This window comes from Callithrix jacchus, chromosome 7, assembly GCF_049354715.1.
Source record: "Callithrix jacchus isolate 240 chromosome 7, calJac240_pri, whole genome shotgun sequence".
Classification (NCBI taxonomy): Eukaryota; Metazoa; Chordata; class Mammalia; order Primates; family Cebidae; genus Callithrix; species Callithrix jacchus.
In genome coordinates, this window is record NC_133508.1 from 107568014 (window position 1) to 107586802 (window position 18789).

The window sequence follows — 18789 nt, forward strand, 5'->3', positions numbered from 1 at the left end:
TGATGTTGGAGCAACTAGGCATCCAAGACAAAAATAAATAAATAAACCTTTGACCTAAACCTCTTAACTTTCCACAAAATTAACTAAAAATGGTCATTTCCTTGAATGTAAAATATAAAGATATAAAACTTTTAGCAAAGACTCAGGAGAAAATCTTAGGAACCTGGGGCTAGGCAAAAAGTTCTCAGATTTGGCATGTGACATAAGATAAAAATTGATCAATGGGACATCATCAAAATGATAAAATTTTTTTCAGTGAAAGCCCAGTTTGAGAACATGAAAAGACAAGCTATGGAGTGAGTGGAAATATTTGCAAAACACCAATCTGATGAAGAACTAACATCTGAAATATATAAAGAACTTTGGGCCAGGTATAACGGCTCATGCCTATAATCCCAGCACTTTGGGAAGCTAAGGTAGGGGGATCCCTTGAGCCCTGGAGTTCGAGACTAGCCTGGGCAACATGGTGAGACCTTGTCTCTATAAAAAACAAAACAAACAAACAAAAAAGTTAACTGAGCATGGTGATGCATGCCTGTAATCTCAGCTGAGGTGGGAGGATTGTTTGAGCCAAGAAGTCAATGTTGCAGGGAGCCACAATCATGCCACTGCACTCCAGTCTGAGCCAAACAGTGAGACCCTGCCTCAAAAACAACAACTGAAAACTCAATAGTAATGAAAAAAAGAAAATCCAATTAGGAAAAGAATAAAAGGTATGAAGAGACATGCTACAGAAGAGGAGATACAGATAACAAGCACGTGAAGAGTTGACCATTCAAGTTGACCATTCAACATTATTAGCCATTAGGAAAATGCAATTAAATCAAAATGAGATGGCATTAAACATTATCAGAATGAGTAAAATAGAAAATAATGACAATACCAAAAGTTGGCAAGGATATAGAAAAACTGGATCATTCATACACTGCTAATGGGAATGTAAAATGAAGAACACTTTGGCAGTCTCTTACAAAACTAAACAGTCAACTACCTACTACATGACACAGCAGCTGTACTCTTGGGCATTTAGCCCAGAAAAATGAAGACTTATATTATATTCTAGTTTATTGCAGCTTAATTAATCATGGCCCAAACAATCCAGATGCTCTTCAACATGTGAATGGTTAAACAAACTGTGGCACACTAATACCATAGAGTATTGCTCAGCAATAAAAAGAACAAAATATTGATACATACAACTTAGATAAATCACCAGGGAATTATGCTAAGTGGTAAAAATAAATGCTAAGTGGTAAAAAAAAAAAAAAGTCAATTTCAAAAGGCTAAGTACTATACGATTCTATTTATACAACATCCTTGAAATTTCAACATTAAAGACATGGAAGAACAGATTAGTGGTTGCCAGGCATAAGGAACAGAGAGAGGCGAAGGGAGCAGCAGACGTGCCCACTAAAGAGGAACATGAGGGATCCTATGGTGGTAGACGTCTTCTGTGACTTGCCTGCAAATGCCAATATTCTGGCTGTGATATTGTTCTACACTTTGGCAAGAGGTTACCATTGGGGGAAACTGGGTGAGGCATACATGGAATCTCTGTATGATTTCATAAAACTGTATGTGAGTTTACAATTTTCTCAAAATACAAAGCTTAATTCCAAAAAATCCAAACAGGTTTTATGTTGAAACTGATTTATATACCAATTCAACATTATCCTAATCAAAATCCCACCACATTTTTATCTTTTGTAGAAACTGACAAATTGAATTTAAATATTCATCAACTATAAGGTTCAAAATCCTATGGTTCATATGGGAAGTGTTTCCTTTAATTTCTGATTACAAGTTTAGAGCTTAATTATTTAATTTAATTAATATTAATTTGTTCCATTACATAGCTATCTGGCATTAAACTATGTTTTAATTTCAACTTGCAAAACTATAGCTGCTTAAAATGCTACTTAAAGACCTCTTTATTCAAGTATATCTGTTTACAATCTCTGCCCTTAAGAAATCAAGTTACCTTTCATAAGTTTAAATGTACATAAATCAGACCAGAAGAAATAACCAGCAAACAGTCCATGAAATGGCATTCTATAAAGTCATTTCCATATACGCATCCCAAATTAGTTTATTGCCCAAATTAAACAAAAGTAGCAATAACTACCAATACAACAAAATTATTTTTTTTCAAAAGAACTCTAATAAAATTTAAATCACAATATAAGTCCAAAGAGATGGTCTGGTCAACAATGGGAGAAGATAGTAGCCATGTCAAAGACTGAGCTCAGCATTCCCGCTATTAATTCATCTCCGTTTCTATTTACTGAGTGCATCTTGACTTATATTTCCTACTGACGAAGAGATCAGTAAATACTAGCAGGCTTCCAGAAAATTAAATCTGGTGAAGCTTTATGCCAAAGTCGGAAGAAAAATAAGGAGCACAAATGAGATGTGGCAGGAAGGGTACAGGATAACACTAAAATGGCATGATCACAATTTGAACTTAAACATTTTACAGAATGTATTCAATTAAACTATAGCTGATTTACTCAATACATGGTCTTTCTAAATATTAAAATGTTTTACTGACACACATAGTATTACCATGAATTAGTTGAAACCTGGCATACTATCCTAGGAAGTTTAACCATCACTAAAACATAGAATCCGGGACAATGTTTAGAGAAAGGACTAAACATTCCAGGAATTCCAGCCTCCTTGTAGAAGCCTTGAACCTTTTTATAACTGTGACTCACAATTTATATTATAATCCAGCACTCAAACATATGCATGTTTATACAACACATACACACTTGAAACTATTGTTTCATGAAGTAGTAATGACTCTCATAATATGCAATGTGCTCTGATTTTTCTCCATCTATTTTTTTTTTTTTTTGGTGATAGGATCTCACTGTGTCACCCAGGCTGGAGTTGTGGCAGTGGTATGATCATAGCTCTCTGTAGCCTCAGTCTCCTGGGCTCAAGTGAGCCCAGTCTCCTGCCTCAGCCTCCCAAGTAATTGAAACTACAGGCTCATGCCACTGTGCCCAGCTAATTTATTATTATTATTATTATTTGTAGAGGCAGGGTCTTGCTTTGTTGCCCAGGCTGATTTCAACCTCCTGGACTCAAGCAATCCTCCCATCTTGGCCTCCCAAAGTGCTGGGATTCCAGGTGTGAGCCACTGTGCCTGGCTTTCCACTTTATTTAGATACTAATTTTTTTAAGTATTGCCAACAACTGAAGGGGGAAAAGAAAAAAAAAAGTAGTTCTGAACCACTAAATTAATTTCTTATAATCTACTAAAGGATCTCTATATTGCAGTTTGAAAAACAGTGCTATACAAATGGCAGTAAAATGTTAACAGCTGGGAAATTTTTGGGGAGGGATGGAGTTTTGCTGTTGTTGCCCAGGCTGGAGTGCAATGGCAGGATCTCAGCTCACTGCAACCTCTGCCTCCCAGGTTCAGGCTATTCTCCTGCCTCAGCCTCTCAAGTAGCTGGGATTACAGGCATGCGCCGTCACACCGAGTGAATTTTGTATTTTTAGAGACAGAGTTTCTCCATGTTGGTCAGGCTGTTCTTGAACTCCTGACTTCGGGTGATCCGCCTGCCTCGGCCTCCCAAAGTGCTGGGATTGCAGGCGTGAGCTACCTCGCCAGGCCCATATGGGAAATCTTGATGAAGGGTGTCCAATAATTCTTTGTATGACTCTAGAATTTTTTTTTTGAAAACTAAAATTATACAAATAAAAAATAAATTTATGAATGCATCTAATTTACTTCACAGAGGAGAAAGACTGTAGATGCAGTTACCATGTCTCATACATCTTTTATTTCCTCATTTCCCCTCCCCTTTCCTTACTGTCACACAATTCTTTGCATATAGCATGGTTTCAGTATGCTGAACAAGAAGTATATGAGAAGGTATAAGTCAGAGATGACACCATAAAGTAGGTGGATCTTTGGCTTGGCCTTCAAAGCAGCAGATTTTGATTAATAAAGCAGAAGGAATATCAGCAAAGGGACATGGATTAAAAATTAACACTAGGGCTGGGCACAGTGGCTCACATCTGTAATCCCAGCACTTTGGGAGGCCGAGGCAGGTGGATCCCTTGAGGTCAGCCTGCCCAACACGGTAAAACCCCATCTCTACTAAAAATACAAAAATTAGCCCGCCCTGGAGGCAGGGCCTATAGGCAGCTACCTGGTGGGGCTGAGGCAGAAGAATCACTTGAACCCAGGACAGGGAGAGATTGCAGGGAGCTGAGATTGAGCTACTGCACTCTAGCCTGGGCAACACAGCAAGAATCCATCTCAAAAAAATAAAAAAGAAAGAACAAAAAATTTAACACTAGGTTTCATGCTTTTAATCTATTTATTAATGAAGACTCAAAGTACAGATTCACCAAAAAATCCCAAAGATCATTTTTTTCTTTTTCTTCTTCTTCATAATGATGTCAATAAAATGAAAATTCACAGAAAAAGGTAACACATGGTAAACAAAAGCTGTGAGTATATAAACTTACTGAGTGCCACCAAGAATGCCATTATCCTGTCTCTTCTTAGATAGCTACAAATTAGGGGAAGTAAAATTTATACCTCAAAATTCTGTTCCATTATGTTTCCACCTTTACTCAAACTCTCCATGATGGCCTTATTTCGAAGAATATCCTCTTCACTGAGATGTTCCCTTCTTTTCCTTGATTCTAAAACAAGTCCATTCACCAGATAAAAGTCTGCCAAAAAGTTTCCTACTCTTTCCTAAAACAAAACCAAATATTTAAAAATAAAATTTTTAGGTTAAAAAAAGTATCAAGGTAATATATTTTTCTATAAATATGTAACATGTAAATGAAAACAAACATCACTTTGGTACTTGAAATTATCAAATTATCTTACATTTTCTGTTTATACAACATACACACCGCAGTTATTCAATAAGTTAAAAAAAATACACAAAAGCATACATTTCAAATCAGTAAAGGAAAATTTAAAACTCACAAAAAAATGTATGGTAGATAATTTGCAAATGATTTTAAATAAAATGGCCACATAGTATTTCTTTAGATCCTACTCCCAAGTAGCACAAAGCTATCTCCAATCTATTAAGCTGGCAGGCAAATATCATGAGTAACAAGGAGGGGTCAGGGATAACACTGTTCCCATTTTATAGATAGAAAAAAAGTAGAATAAAGAGAAATAAATAGTCCAAGTCACATAAGAATCTCTAGAACAACCAGAATGAATGGCCTGTTCAAATTCTCTATTCTCTAACAGGACCAAACTTCAAGTTACAGCTGCTTGTTTTCAGTAAAGGAAAGAGTAGCCTTTCTCACCAATACAAGTAAAGTGTTTTAGGGAAACTCAAGTGGTATAAAGGACATCAAGAAAAGTCATGACTTCGTTTTAATAAAGTCCTCTTAATCCTTCAACATTAACTTTTACCTTTTTCAGACCCACAGGTATTCAGAGTTTAAAATACCTTACTTCATAATTTATTGAAAACAAGCTTCCCATTTCTATCTGCATGCAAGTCACATGGTCTCCACCCTGCTGCTGTTTTCTGACATTCCAAAACTACATGTTCAGAGTTGTGTTCCAGTTCATCTTGCAAAAAAAAAAGGAAAGCATTCTGCACCTGTTTCTACCTACAAAATGGGAACCATAAGCATTACTGACTCCCTCCTTACCTGTCAAAGATTTAAGAAGATCACCTAGATGCTTCAAGAGCTTTGAGCTGCTTAGCAGTAGTACTAGATGATTAGTAGTTTCAATTTATATCTTCTCTTGAAGTGATCCATCTAATGCTGCCCAGAAGAACAGAGTACAAATAAGACTTTAAAGCCAACAAATGGACTGCAATGTAGCACCTCACAACTGAGAATGCCATTAGGCTGAGAGGAAAATCAGTGAGCTTAGACTTCTCAACAGAATTAATCTGTGGCTGGGAAATAATCAAGTGGTAATTACCAGTTTCTGAAACCTTACAATAAAAAAGGACTTAGTAAATGTAAATTATTATATCAACAAAATGTTGTGTGTATTCCCCATTACCCAGCTACTTAATTTCTTGCTATCTATAATAGGCAATGCAAAAGCATGTAAAAGGAGGATAAACACGTCATTTATAATGGCAGAAAACTGGTCACAAATATGTCTATTCACTTAAATGTCCAAAACAAGACTGAATAAGCTACAGTATATCCATCATATAGAATATGACACAACTGCTAAAAAGAATGAACTAGCACTACATGTACTGGTAAGAGAAGACTTCCAAGACACACTAAACAATGAGGGAAAAATACTAGTTGCAAAAAAATAGATACAATATAACACTTTATGAAAAAGTAAACATCAACAACAAAAGGCTACCTATTATTATGGTATATTTTTATGTATGAAGAACATAAAAAAAGGTCTGGAGGGTCTAAAAACTGGTAACATTCTGCAAGGGGATGTGGGATTGTGGGCAGTGGCCAAGGAGGGCGTTTTAGCTTTATGTATAAAGATGTAAGATAATTTTATGTGTCAGTGTGGCTAGCCTGTGGTGCCAGGTGTTCGGTCAAACACCAGTCTAGATGTTGCTGTGAAGGTATTTTTTAAATGTGATTAATAATCAGTGAACTTTAAGTAGAGTTAATTACACTGCATAATGTGGGTGGGACTAATCTAATCAGTTTGAAAACCTTAAGAGCAAAAACTGATGTTTTCAGGGAAAAAAAAAAAGCAATTCTGCCTCAAAACTGCAACACAGAAACTCTGCTTGAGTTTCTCGCCTGCAGATTTCTTTCTCTCTCTCTCTCCTTTTATTTTGAACAGGGGTTCGCTCTGTCACCCAGGCTGGAGTGCAGTGGTGTGATCACTCACTATGGCCTCAACCTTCTGGGCTCAAGTAATTGTCTCACCTCATCCTTCCAAGCAGCTGGGACTATAGGCCATCTAATTTTTAAATTTTTCTGTAGACTTAGGGTGTCGCTATGTTGCCCAGGAGGCCAAGCCTGAATGTTGCTAACTCAAGAGCACAACATCCACTCTTTCCTAAATTTCCAGCCTGCTACATAGCTCTACATTTCAGAATTGCCAACTCCTACAATTTCATGAACCACTCCTGAAAATAAATCAGTTTCTTCGTCCTTCTCCTCTCTTCCTTACTCTTTTTTTCCTCTTCTCTCTCCTCTCCCCTTCTCTCTCTCTCTATTGGTTTTGTTTCTCAGAGAACCCTATTAAGGCTTTTTTAAAAAAATTTCTCCAGTGAGGATATATATTCATTTCACTGTGTGTAATAAAAAAAATACAATTTTTAGCAGAAGTCAATCTTGACCCTTACTTATTGCTGAATTTAAAATTTTATAAAAATGCTTCTTCATATAGCTCATTCCAATTTTTTTTTTTGAGTGGAGTCTCGCTATGTCCCTGGCTGAAATGCAGTGGTGTGTTCTCGGCTCACTACAACCTCCACCTCCCGGGTTCAAGCAGTTCTCCTGCCTCAGCCTTCCAAGTAGCTGGGATTGAAGGTGAATGCCACCATGCCTGGATAATTTTTGTCTTTTTAGCAGAGACAGGATTTCACCATTCTGGCCAGGCTGGTCTTGAACTCCTGAACTTGTGATCTACCAGCCTCAGCCTCCCAAAGTGCTGGGATTACATGTGTGAGCCACAGTGCCCAGCATCAAAATTTTTTGAATATATATTTGAATAGACTTATATAACCTCTTACTGACAGACACAATGAAAATTACGGAAATAATTTATACTAACAGGAAAACTTCCACTGAGATTTGATTTAACATTTCTACAGTGTTGCAGAAATGTAAGGTTATTTAATCTTAGTCATATGCACAGAATACAGGAAACAAACGGTAAGTAAATGAGAAGTCTAAAGTGGAGAGAAAAACAGGTTCAGGTAAATAGATTCAAGTTTATCCCTTTTTGTAGTTTTCTTACGGAATAAAGTTCTAGAAATGTAATGGAATCACATGAAAACATTGTTTCCTGTATAATAAACAAGGCAGCTAGCAGTAAGAGTCCTTCCTGTCACAGAATTCAAATGAGCTCAGCTTTCTTTCCTGAATTCTCCAAGGACATATTCTGACTCTAACCATCCATTATAATTCCCTCTCTGGATTTGAGGAAGAGAGAAAAAAACTACTTGGAGACAATTCTGTAAACTAATTCTTGCATTTCTATGACATTATTTTGGAAATATTAAATACCAAACAATGATTAAAGTTTAAAAATCTAGATTTACACATACTGTTTTATCTTCCCGAAAAAGCCATCCCGTCTGGGCACGCGTGAAAGAAATTGATTTTGTTGATAAAGTTGCAGAGTAAATATCACTGCTCATTAAAATATCAACCTCTTCTTCTGTTTCCATCTCTGATTCCTGGGATGGGAGCAAAAGTTAACTATAAGAATCTAGGTTTCTCAAAAGTTCTTAGTGCTACATATGAAAATATCAACAATTATAATGTTACCAACTTTTAAAGACAAAAAGGACAGTTTCTAAATAATGTGAAGTGCTACTTACTCTAAAAAGAATTAGATGTTTAAATTTTATACATTAATATCTTCTCTAAGTTAGCATTATGACTAATTATGCATCCATAACATCAGGACACATGAAATTTAGTACTTTTATCCTGCTAAAGATATGTATGGAAGCAGTACTACATTACCCATTATAGAACTATATAGTCTGTTGAGGAATTTTTAAAAACTAATTTAAGAATTAAGTTGACAGACCTGAGAAAAATGCCCAGATAAAGGATAAATTTCTTTCAATACAGATGAATCTTACTTTAGTTTTTTATAATGCAAAGACCCACTACTGTCATTTGAGCCTGTCTTTCCTAGTAAGTTCTAAGTGGAATAAAGAAAGGAAGGAGAGAACAGGAGGAAGGGAAGCAGCAGAGAGGGAAGGAAGGAAAAGAAGTAAGAAGGAATCTTTTCTATATTCCTTATAAAACAGAAATGAATCCATAAATATCAACCCATGATTTCTAATCTTAAGGAGTAGGCTTGCTTCAGGTTTTATCCTGTACATATTTCCTAGTGCTGGTATATAATAACTGAGCAATAATTATTTTTAATATGAGAAAAAAGGAAAGTTATGTGCTTGATTCAGGGACAGAAGACTATGCAATCAAGTACAGAAGAGAATTTAAGCAGGTACAAGATGAGATTCTATTCCATAGTAGGCCAACAGAGATACCCTCGCTAATATTTAAGACACTATAAGGAAGAAAAAAGGCAAAACCTAGAGAGTTGTCTGGAGAATAATAACTGTCCCTAGGGTTTACAAGAGTTACAGCCTCCATTCTCCATACCTCCTTATTTCTAGGTTCCCAAGAGGCCCATTTTCTACTCTTCCTCATCTAACTTTAACCTACATAGTCCCTTTCTGAATTTCCAAAAATAATAGCAACGTTTTCTTTATTATAGACTGGGACAGTACCATTTCCTCTACACCTACAAATAAAGAATGCGAAACCTTTATATTACTGCTAAAGCTATAATAGGTGAAAATGTATTCCCGACAACCCAGATTAATTCTGAATACAATTTTCTTTTCATATATATATATATATATATATATATTATTGCACTTTAGATTCTGGGGTACATGTGCAGATCATGCAGAATTGTTGCACAGGTACATACATGGCACTGTGGTTTGCTGCCTCCATCCCCCTGTCACCTATATCTGGCATTTCTCCCCAAGTTATCCCTCCCCAACCTCCCTACCCACACTGTGCCTCCCCTAGTCCCCCGCAACAGACCCCAGTCTGTGATGCTCCCCACCCTATGTCCATCCATGTGTTCTCATTGTTCAACACCTGCCTATGAGTGACAACATGAGGTTCTGAACACAATTTTCTAAAAAGTTTGATTGTAGTAGTTAAACAGAACTGCTAAACACTATACTTCAAATATATCATGAATCAACTAGAATTTTATAAATTAGCTTGGGAATTGAACACTATATAATCCATTGTCTATGAACAAATTTGCCTTACATTTCAAACATCTTATTTTCTTTTCTTTTGAGATGGAGTCTCATTCTGTCACCAGGCTGGAGTGCATTGGTGTGATCTCGGCTCACTGTAACCTCTGCCTCCTGGGTTCAAGCAATTATTCTTCTGCCTCAGCCTCCCAAGTAGCTGGGACTACAGGCACATCACCACCACGCCCAGCTAATTTTTGTATTTTTTTTAGTAGAGACGGGGTTTCACCATATTGGCCAGGCTGGTCTCGAACTCCTGACCTCATGATCCACCCACCTTGGCCTCCCAAAGTGCTGGGAAACACATCCTATTTTCAAAAAACTTCTGGAACAGAATTCTTATGTAAATCAGAGACTATCTCTTAACCAGATCACTGAAAAAGATCTGCTGTTTCAGTTAGTTACATTGCTTTAACATTTAATGAAGTTATTACTTATACATACATATTAGGATAAACAACAAGTATTCTCTGCCCTAAGGATTACTGCTCAAAATCAAACTTTCCTGTATCGTACTCATTATAAAATATGTAATACATATATGTAGGTATTCATACAAACTTAAAACCTTAAACAGGTACCCTTAACACCAGTTCTTTGGTTATACTATGACATCTGCTAATACTTATGCACTACTACCCTTAACCTCTAGCTTCTCTTTCAAGACCATATTTCCAACTCACTTATTTCCTAGTTGGCTATCCTGCTGTCATTTAATAAGGGGTCAAACTATTTAATAAACAATCTGAGGGTCTAATATAGGAGTAAGCAAACTATAATCAGCTGCCTGTTTTTATGAATAAAATAATAATAATGAAATATACTCATTTATTTACATATTGTCTGTGGCTGCTTTTATTTTAACAGCAGAGTTGAGTAGCTGAGACAGAGGCCATATGGCCCACAAATGTATTTTAATATCTAAAAATATTTATCTCTTCCTTCACAGAAAGAGTTTACCAACCTATTGCCTAGCATGTACTGATGCTGAATTAGATACCAGATAATACAACAAAAAGAACCCCAAGCCCTTAGGGAGCTTAGACCAATAGAAGGGAAAAAAGCCATATAAGTAAATGTAACATTAGAAGCTTTATGGTTCCAGATTTAATAGGAGCATAAAAACAACAAAAGTCATTTGGTGGGAGAGAAAGTAACACCAAATGCGTGCTCTACAGGTGTGAGGGTGCAAAAAGAAAAGCAACCCAGGAAGTGGGAAGAACATGAACAAAGGAATAAAGGCCCAAATAGCCCACCACATCTGAAAAGCTGCCAAGAGTGTGGTATGAGGGTATCTAAAATAGCAAGGTAAGAGAAAGGCTAGAAAAGTGAGCAAAACTCAAGTGACAAAAGGAACCATGCCATGCTAAGGAAATTAGATTTCACTGTTTAGGTAATGGGGAATTTTTTAAGTATCTTTAAGTAAGTAAGGATTCATAAATGTGTTTCTAAAGTTCAGTGTATCTCCAATATGTGGGATAATTTAGAAGCAGATGAGAAAAGAGCCAGGAAGATCATTTATAAGACTTTCCAATAGTCCAGTTGAGAAATAATGAATATTTAAATTATGGTAGTGACAGTGTGAATGAAAGAGAAATAATTATAAGACATTAAGGAGATAGAAATGACCAAACATGTGCTCTGATGAGAAAACATGGAGTACAAGAATAGATATCAAAAATAACTCCTAGGTTTCTGACTGAATAGAGAATGATATCATTCATCAAAAGAAGAAAAATAGGAAAAAGCAGGTTTGGAGGAAAAGTAATAAGGTTACTTTTAAACAAGGTGAATTTTGAGGTACTTGGGAGACACACATGATATCCATTAGGCATTTAAACAGATAAGCCTCTACTCAGAACTGTCCAGGACACAAACATGTATTTGTAAATCATCAACCTATAGGAGGTAGTTAAAGCTGTGGGAATGGAAGGGATTATTCTGCAGATTGTAAATGAGAACCATATCAAAGACACATCAATGGTTTTTCAATACAAAGATAGGGCATTACAGAAGGAAAATAATGTCATAACAGAAGAGGGAGAGGACAGAGAAGAGAAAGGCAGCCAAAGAGTTAGGAAAAGTAAGCCTGCAGACAGAGCCAAAAGAAGTATTCATATTAAGGAGATAAAGATGGTCAACAACATTAAAAGAAGGTAAGATAAAAAGATAATACATGGTAAAGGGCCAGCACAGGTTCAACAAATGAAAACTATAAATGAGAATAAAGAGAAACTGGAGCTCATTGATCTAGGAGATATTCTGTTGAATTTTGAGCAGGCTCAATGGACGGGTAAAGATGGAGACCAGAGGATAGAAATATAAAAAATGAAAACAGGCCAGGCACAGTGGCTCATTCCTGTAATCCCAGCTCTTTGGGGGGCCAAGGTGGGTGGATCATTTGAAGTCCGGAGTTCGAGACCAACCTAGCCAATGTGGTGAAACCCCACCTCTACTAAAAATACAAAAATTATCTGAGCTTGGTGGCGGGTACCTGTAGTCCCAGCTACTTGGGAGCTGAGACAGAGGAACTACTTGAACCCGGGAGGTGAGGTTGCAGTGATAGATCCTGCCACTGCACACCAGCCTGGGTGACAGAGCAAAACTCGAGTCTCAAAAAAAAAAAAAAAAAAGGAAAAGGAAAAGAAAAGAAAGCTAGTGGTAAGGAAACTATAGCTTTAGGAATAAACCATCTCAATTATATCTTATGCTTTTAAACAAATTATACTGAGGTTTTGGCTAAAAATCTAGACTTTTTGTTGAACGATTTAAAGGAATGTTGATAAGCAACATGCTCACCTCGTGATGTATTCGCTGATAAACTTTTTGTTCATTGTCTAATACTACGAAAGATTCAGAGGGCGCCGCATCCCCATTGAAAATGAAGCTTAGATCCCCTCGTTGGCACTTCATGTCAGTAAAGTCTATGAGAGTTGTGTCAAGCCTGTGAAAGATGGGTAGATGAGAAACTCTGACAAATATGATTTTGATAAAACTTCATTCATAATTAAATAAGTTTTATTCCTTCTAAACTCAAACCAAGATGCCTATACCACTTTGCAAAGTCAAATTTATAGATAAAAACTATATTCAAAATATTCTATTAAAAAAAGACTATTTAAAGACATATTCCATTTTAACTATATTTCACTTTTCTGAATATATATATATATATATATATATATATATATATACACATACACACACACATACACTTCATTAACCAGAAAGAAAAAAATATGATCCCCCATATTTAGAGCATTTCCCTTACTGTCCCCTTGTTTCCTACCATTTCCCTTACTGTAGCTACTCAATAAAAGTGAACAGAGAAGGAAAGGAAAGGAACTCAGACCTGTCTGACATTCCATTTCTTTAAGACCATGTTGCTAGCTCAGCAGAGTATTTAAGACCAGACAGCAATGGATGGACCACATTCTTGGAATTGAGATATATACCCATACTTTATGCCTAATCTTCTGATACCAAATTTTGCTTTATCCTTCAACTTGATAAACCATTTAAGTTTCTATAAATTCTAGGCCTTTCTGTTTGACTTCTCAGATTCGGACTAGTATTCTCTTCCCAGCCAACATCTCCACAGCATGGAAACCTTATGGATCATTCTGTATCAATACTCATAGATTCATACGTTTGTGTGTTGACCATGCTCTTTGGTAACCTGGACCTGCCATGGTCTAGCCTAATGCGCTGGTCTCAAACAATGTTCCACAAAGCGCTACTTGCTGAAATTAGGAAAAATACTGAAAATAAAAAGTTTACAAGTACACTGATATGCTTCAATCTCGCACATGGCTTTATAGGTAAGGATCACCCTAGCTAACTGGCTGCTCAAAATGCACAGTCCTAAGCCCAAGAAACTAGTTGGCCCAGCTGTAAAGTGATGCTGATCACATCTCCAGGAAGATCTTTTAAGGCTCCTTGAAAGATTCACCCTGGCTACTGAATTTCTAATGCAACTGTAAGAACTCATTACTCTGCAGGTTTTTAAGTTCTCATCACAAACATGGCAAAGTGAGTCGGTATTCTTGGTTTCCCTATAGAGGAAAAACAGAAATAAAACATGTCTCACATGCTGCATGAAAAGAATAACTGGGGTAGGGGGCTGGGTGCAGTGGCTCACGCCTATAATCCCAGCACTTGGGGAGGTTGAGGTGGGCAGATCACAAGGTCAGGAGATCGAGACTATTCTGACCAACATGATGTTACCCCACCACTACTAAAATACAAAAAATTAGCCAGGCATGGTGGCATACGCCTGTAGTCCCAGCTACTCGCGAGGCTGAGGCATGGGAATCACCTGAACCCAGGAAGAGGAGGGTGCAGTGAGCCAAGATTGTGCAACTGCACTCCAGGCTGGCAACAGAGTGAGACTCTATCTCAGAAAAAAAAAAAAAAGAAAATAATAACTAGGGTTACATAGAATTTATCATCAACATTAATAATGTCTAAGAATGAAAATGACACTATTGATAATTCTGCCAGGAAAACGGGTGAGCCGGAGCAAGGAGAGAAATATGGTTGCCTTATGTATAAGGTATCAAGAAGCCCTAAAAAACTAACTCATCAACTCACACGGTGAGGGAGCGGGGTGACCCTGCCTGTTGTTTTATAGCTGAATTCAGCTTTTATTCCACTCCCAGAAGCTAGAATTCAGCTATATTACTAATTAAGACCTGTCATTGCTTGAGCATGAGTCCTAAGAGAAAACAGTATTAAAGGGGCTCATCCCCTATCTCTACAAGATGTGGGCTCCTGATAAGACCAAAAAAGAACAGATCATTTTATATATAACTATACTACTTGGGCTCCAAGCTTCAGCGATCAGGGAACATTATGTTTCACATAAAAGAAGAAATGGGCTGGGCCGAGCGAGGTGGCTCAAGCCTGTAATCCCAGCACTTTGGGAGGCCGAGGCGGGTGGATCACGAGGTCAAGAGATCGAGACCATCCTGGTCAACATGGTGAAACCCCGTCTCTACTAAAAATACAAAAAAAATTAGCTGGGCATGGTGGCGCGTGCCTGTAGTCCCAGCTACTTGGGAGGCTGAGGCAGGAGAATTGCCTGAACCCAGGAGGCGGAGGTAGCGGTGAGCCGAGATTGCGCCATTGCACTCCAGCCTGGGTAAAGAGAGTGAAACTCCGACTCAAAAAAAAAAAAAAAAAAAAAAAGAAGAAATGGGCTAAAATAGTCTTCTGCCCCCATTTCCTGCTTGGTGAAAGTGGTAGTAGGTTACCAGGAATGGGGATGAAAAGGTGAGTAAAGAGATGCACAAAGACAGAGAAAGAAAGACAAAGACAGACTGACACGGTGACCTTTGAGATTTTAGATCTAACAATATGTAAAATTAGTCAAAGAAATTTCCCAGTCATATAAATTAATACAGCCTATTTTTATTTCATCTGTGTTTCTACAATTTACAACCAAAAGGGTAAATACATTTTCTGTATATCCCTGACAGATGACCTTGTAAGCAGCATCACATATGCCTCATAAATAATTATCACAATGGCATTTTAAAGTACTCACTAGTCCTTGGCTTTAAGCCTATGATCCTAAATATTTTTAATTTTTCCCAAGTAATTAGCCATGAAGAACAAGAAGTTCTTTATACAAATGTGAAGATTTGAATAGAAAATATTTTTTAAGAAGAAAGCCTGAAAAAAATGCTAACACTAAAAAAAAGAACTAAAGACTTCCCTTAAGACAAGAAAACCCACCACCACCACCCTCCCCACAAAGGAAAAAAAAAAAAAAAAAAAAGACAAGAAAACCCAGAAATAAGACAGTGTGCAAATATACTTTCAATCAGTGATTACAGATTACCTCTTAATTATTTATATTTATGGTCAAAATCTTTGCTAGTACTCTCAAAAATAATGTTGCTCACACTTTCCTATTTCTACTGAAGTATTAGTTTCTCTTTGATACCAGAGAAGAGATTTCAACTGATTACATGGCTGCCATGAGATAAAAAGTATTCTCTTTGAACATATTTTAAAATTTAGCTTTATTGAAATGGTGTTAAAAAATTGTCTTATGACATGTAAAATAGGAAGTTTTTATTTAATGTTAAAAGATTTTTTTCCTTTAGATTCTTATCACCTAGGCAAAAAACCTTTTGTCATGCATCCTAAAAGCTATCCTCTCCATTAATCCAGTAAGCCTTGTTTGATGAGAGCTTTCGAACCTATCACATCTCTCCTTCATCCTCAGCCACTAGTAAGCCCCATGTTTAAGTATCTTGGTAAGTTATAGTAACTTCCCCTTAACCTACAACCTCTCTCACAATTTTTGTCCCCCAGGCTTTTACCCTCATGTTCTTGTTTTAACTTTTGTGTGTGTATGTGACAGGACCTCACTCTGTTACCCAGGTTTAAGTACAGTGCCACGACCTTGGCTCACTGCAGCCTCTAGCTCCTGGGTTCAAGTTATCCTCCCATCTCAGTCTCCTGAGTAGCTAGGACTACAGGCGCATGCCACCATGCCCAGCTAATTTTTTTGTATTTGTTGTAGAGACAAGATTTCATCATATTGCCAAAGTTGTGTTGTAATCTTATTGGTTTTATTACCTATAGTTATTATATAATGTGTACCATAACATTTACTTTAAAAAGTCATATATAAATGTGAAACAATTTTTTTTCAAAGAGACTCCTTTTTGCCTAAACCTAGGACTCAAAAAGAACAAAAACTTTTTTTTTTTTTTTTTGACACAAAGTCTTACTCTGTTGCCCAGGCTAAAGTGGGGTGTCGTGATTACGGCTCACTGCAGCCTCAACTTCCTTGGCTCAGGTGATTCTCCCACCTCAGCCTCCCAGGTAGCTGGGACTATAGGCACATGTCACCCTGCCCAGCTAATTTTTAGTACTTTTTGGAAAGATAGGTTTTGCCATGTTGCCCTGGCTGGTCTCAAATTCCTGAACTCAAGTGATCTACCTGCCTTGGCCTCCCCAAGTGCTGGGATTACAGGCATGAGCCCACCTTAAAACTAACTTTTTAAAGTATCACATAGAAGACAATAGTATCCTCTAAAATTGCCTACTATTTTTGGCAAATACCTATGTTAAAAATGTTTAAATTAATGAAACCATAATATTTGCTAACAAAAGGCTGCTGAATTAATTCTACATCAAAAATTCTTTCTACTTAATTTTTCTTCTGTTTTTCTGTATTTTCCAAGTTTTCTATAATGATAATGCATTTAAGGTACAGGAGCACTTTTCTATTTTATTTTTTATCTTTTTATTTATTTTATTTTTTAAAATAGAGACAGAGTTTCACCGTGTTAGCCAGGATGGTCTCTATCTCCTGACCTTGTGATCTGCCCATCTCAGTTTCCCAAAGTGCTGTGATTACAGGCATGAGCCACCTTGCCCAGCCCAGGAGCACTTTTATAATTAGAAACACCTGGAGAGGTTTTGTTTTAAAAAAACAAAACAAAACAAAACAGGCTAGGTGTGACGGCTTACACCTGTAATCCCAGCACTTTGGGAGGCCGAGGTGGAAGAATCACTTGAACCTGGATGTTCGAGACCAGCCTGGGCAATATAGTAAGACCCCATCTCTATTATTTAAACACACACACACACACACACACACACACAGAGAGAAATATCTACCTTAACCAAATTCCATTGCTTAAGGATAATTATCCAGGAATTTAAACTAAAAGTTATTACTTCACTAATTCAAAATACTTAACAATAAATTTCTCAGAAATAGCTGATTTTTAAAAACTTCTGCTTTGTGTCATGGCTAGAACAGCGAACAAGGAGTCAGAAGTCCTGGTTCAGCCATTAATTTGTAAAATGCTCTTGTCAAAAATCACTGAACTTCTCTGAGCTTTCTCACCTCTAAATGAAGAGTATATATGAGATAATTCTTCCTGTTATTTCTAGTTCTAGACCCTTAAACATTCAAATTAATATTCTCGAGATATATAGACACATACATATACAAAATTATATACATACATGTATACTATTTATAAATATGCCAATATATACATATATAAATTGGCATATTCACTAGCATTATATATAGTTTATAAGTAGGTAATTTATAAATATGGCTATATTATTATAAAGCAAAAGATATAAAGAAATATAAAAGTAAAATTCTCATATAAGTTAAATAGATGTATTTTCCCTCAGATCCAAACATCAATCTTAGTTATAAAAGGAACAGAATAGAAGGAAATTAAAATTCTCCTCAAAGTATTCACTGGAATGGATAGATGAATGAATGAACGATGAATGGATGCACAGATGAGTAAACAGGGGAGGGAAAGATATGAAAGATCTGAAAGAAAAAGGCAAGAATTGGGTCTTCCTTATGTGTCGCTTATTCCTTAATAAATTCAGGATCAGGAAGGTAACCACTGTAAATCTTCTTAATATTACACCAAGATCCTCACTATTTGCTTCTAGATAGTCTGTAGTTGATTAAGAACGGTATCTTTTATGTCTTTTCCACTTTGAGTTTGTTCTCTAAGTAATTAAAAAAAAATTCTGTGTCTTTGGTTTCTTATCTATATATCTCAAGTGAGATAAAATATTGTGAATCCGTAACAGCATTTTAAAGTCATAAAACACATGTAAGTTATGATTACAGGGAGAAAAAACCTTCCTCTAAATCTCTACTTTCTTTCACTGAGAAAAAAAATCAAATCACCTTACCTGATATTGATACCTTGTTTGTATATTTTACATGCATCGGAAGGCAGAATTCGGGAAAGTAAAGGCACTGTATTTTTAAAAACAAAAGGTAAAAAATAACTACCTAAATTTTGAG

General features: G+C 36.5%; 1 protein-coding gene across 4 annotated transcripts in view; it reads right to left on the minus strand.

Annotated features, from left to right (window-relative positions):
* Positions 1 to 18789, minus strand: part of ANKRD13C (ankyrin repeat domain 13C) — a 105937-nt gene that overhangs the window by 31184 nt on the left and 55964 nt on the right. For 2 of the 4 annotated variants that reach the window (XM_009001475.4, XM_002750953.6), the window contains exons 6-9: positions 18675 to 18741; positions 12774 to 12918; positions 8223 to 8354; positions 4565 to 4726 (exon numbers count right to left, since the gene is read on the minus strand). In XM_009001475.4, the coding sequence (XP_008999723.1) occupies positions 4565 to 4726; positions 8223 to 8354; positions 12774 to 12918; positions 18675 to 18741 (506 nt within the window). The remainder of the gene's footprint in view (positions 1 to 4564; positions 4727 to 8222; positions 8355 to 12773; positions 12919 to 18674; positions 18742 to 18789) is intronic. The other 2 variants (XM_078332235.1, XM_035251874.3) reach the window with 2 other exon arrangements.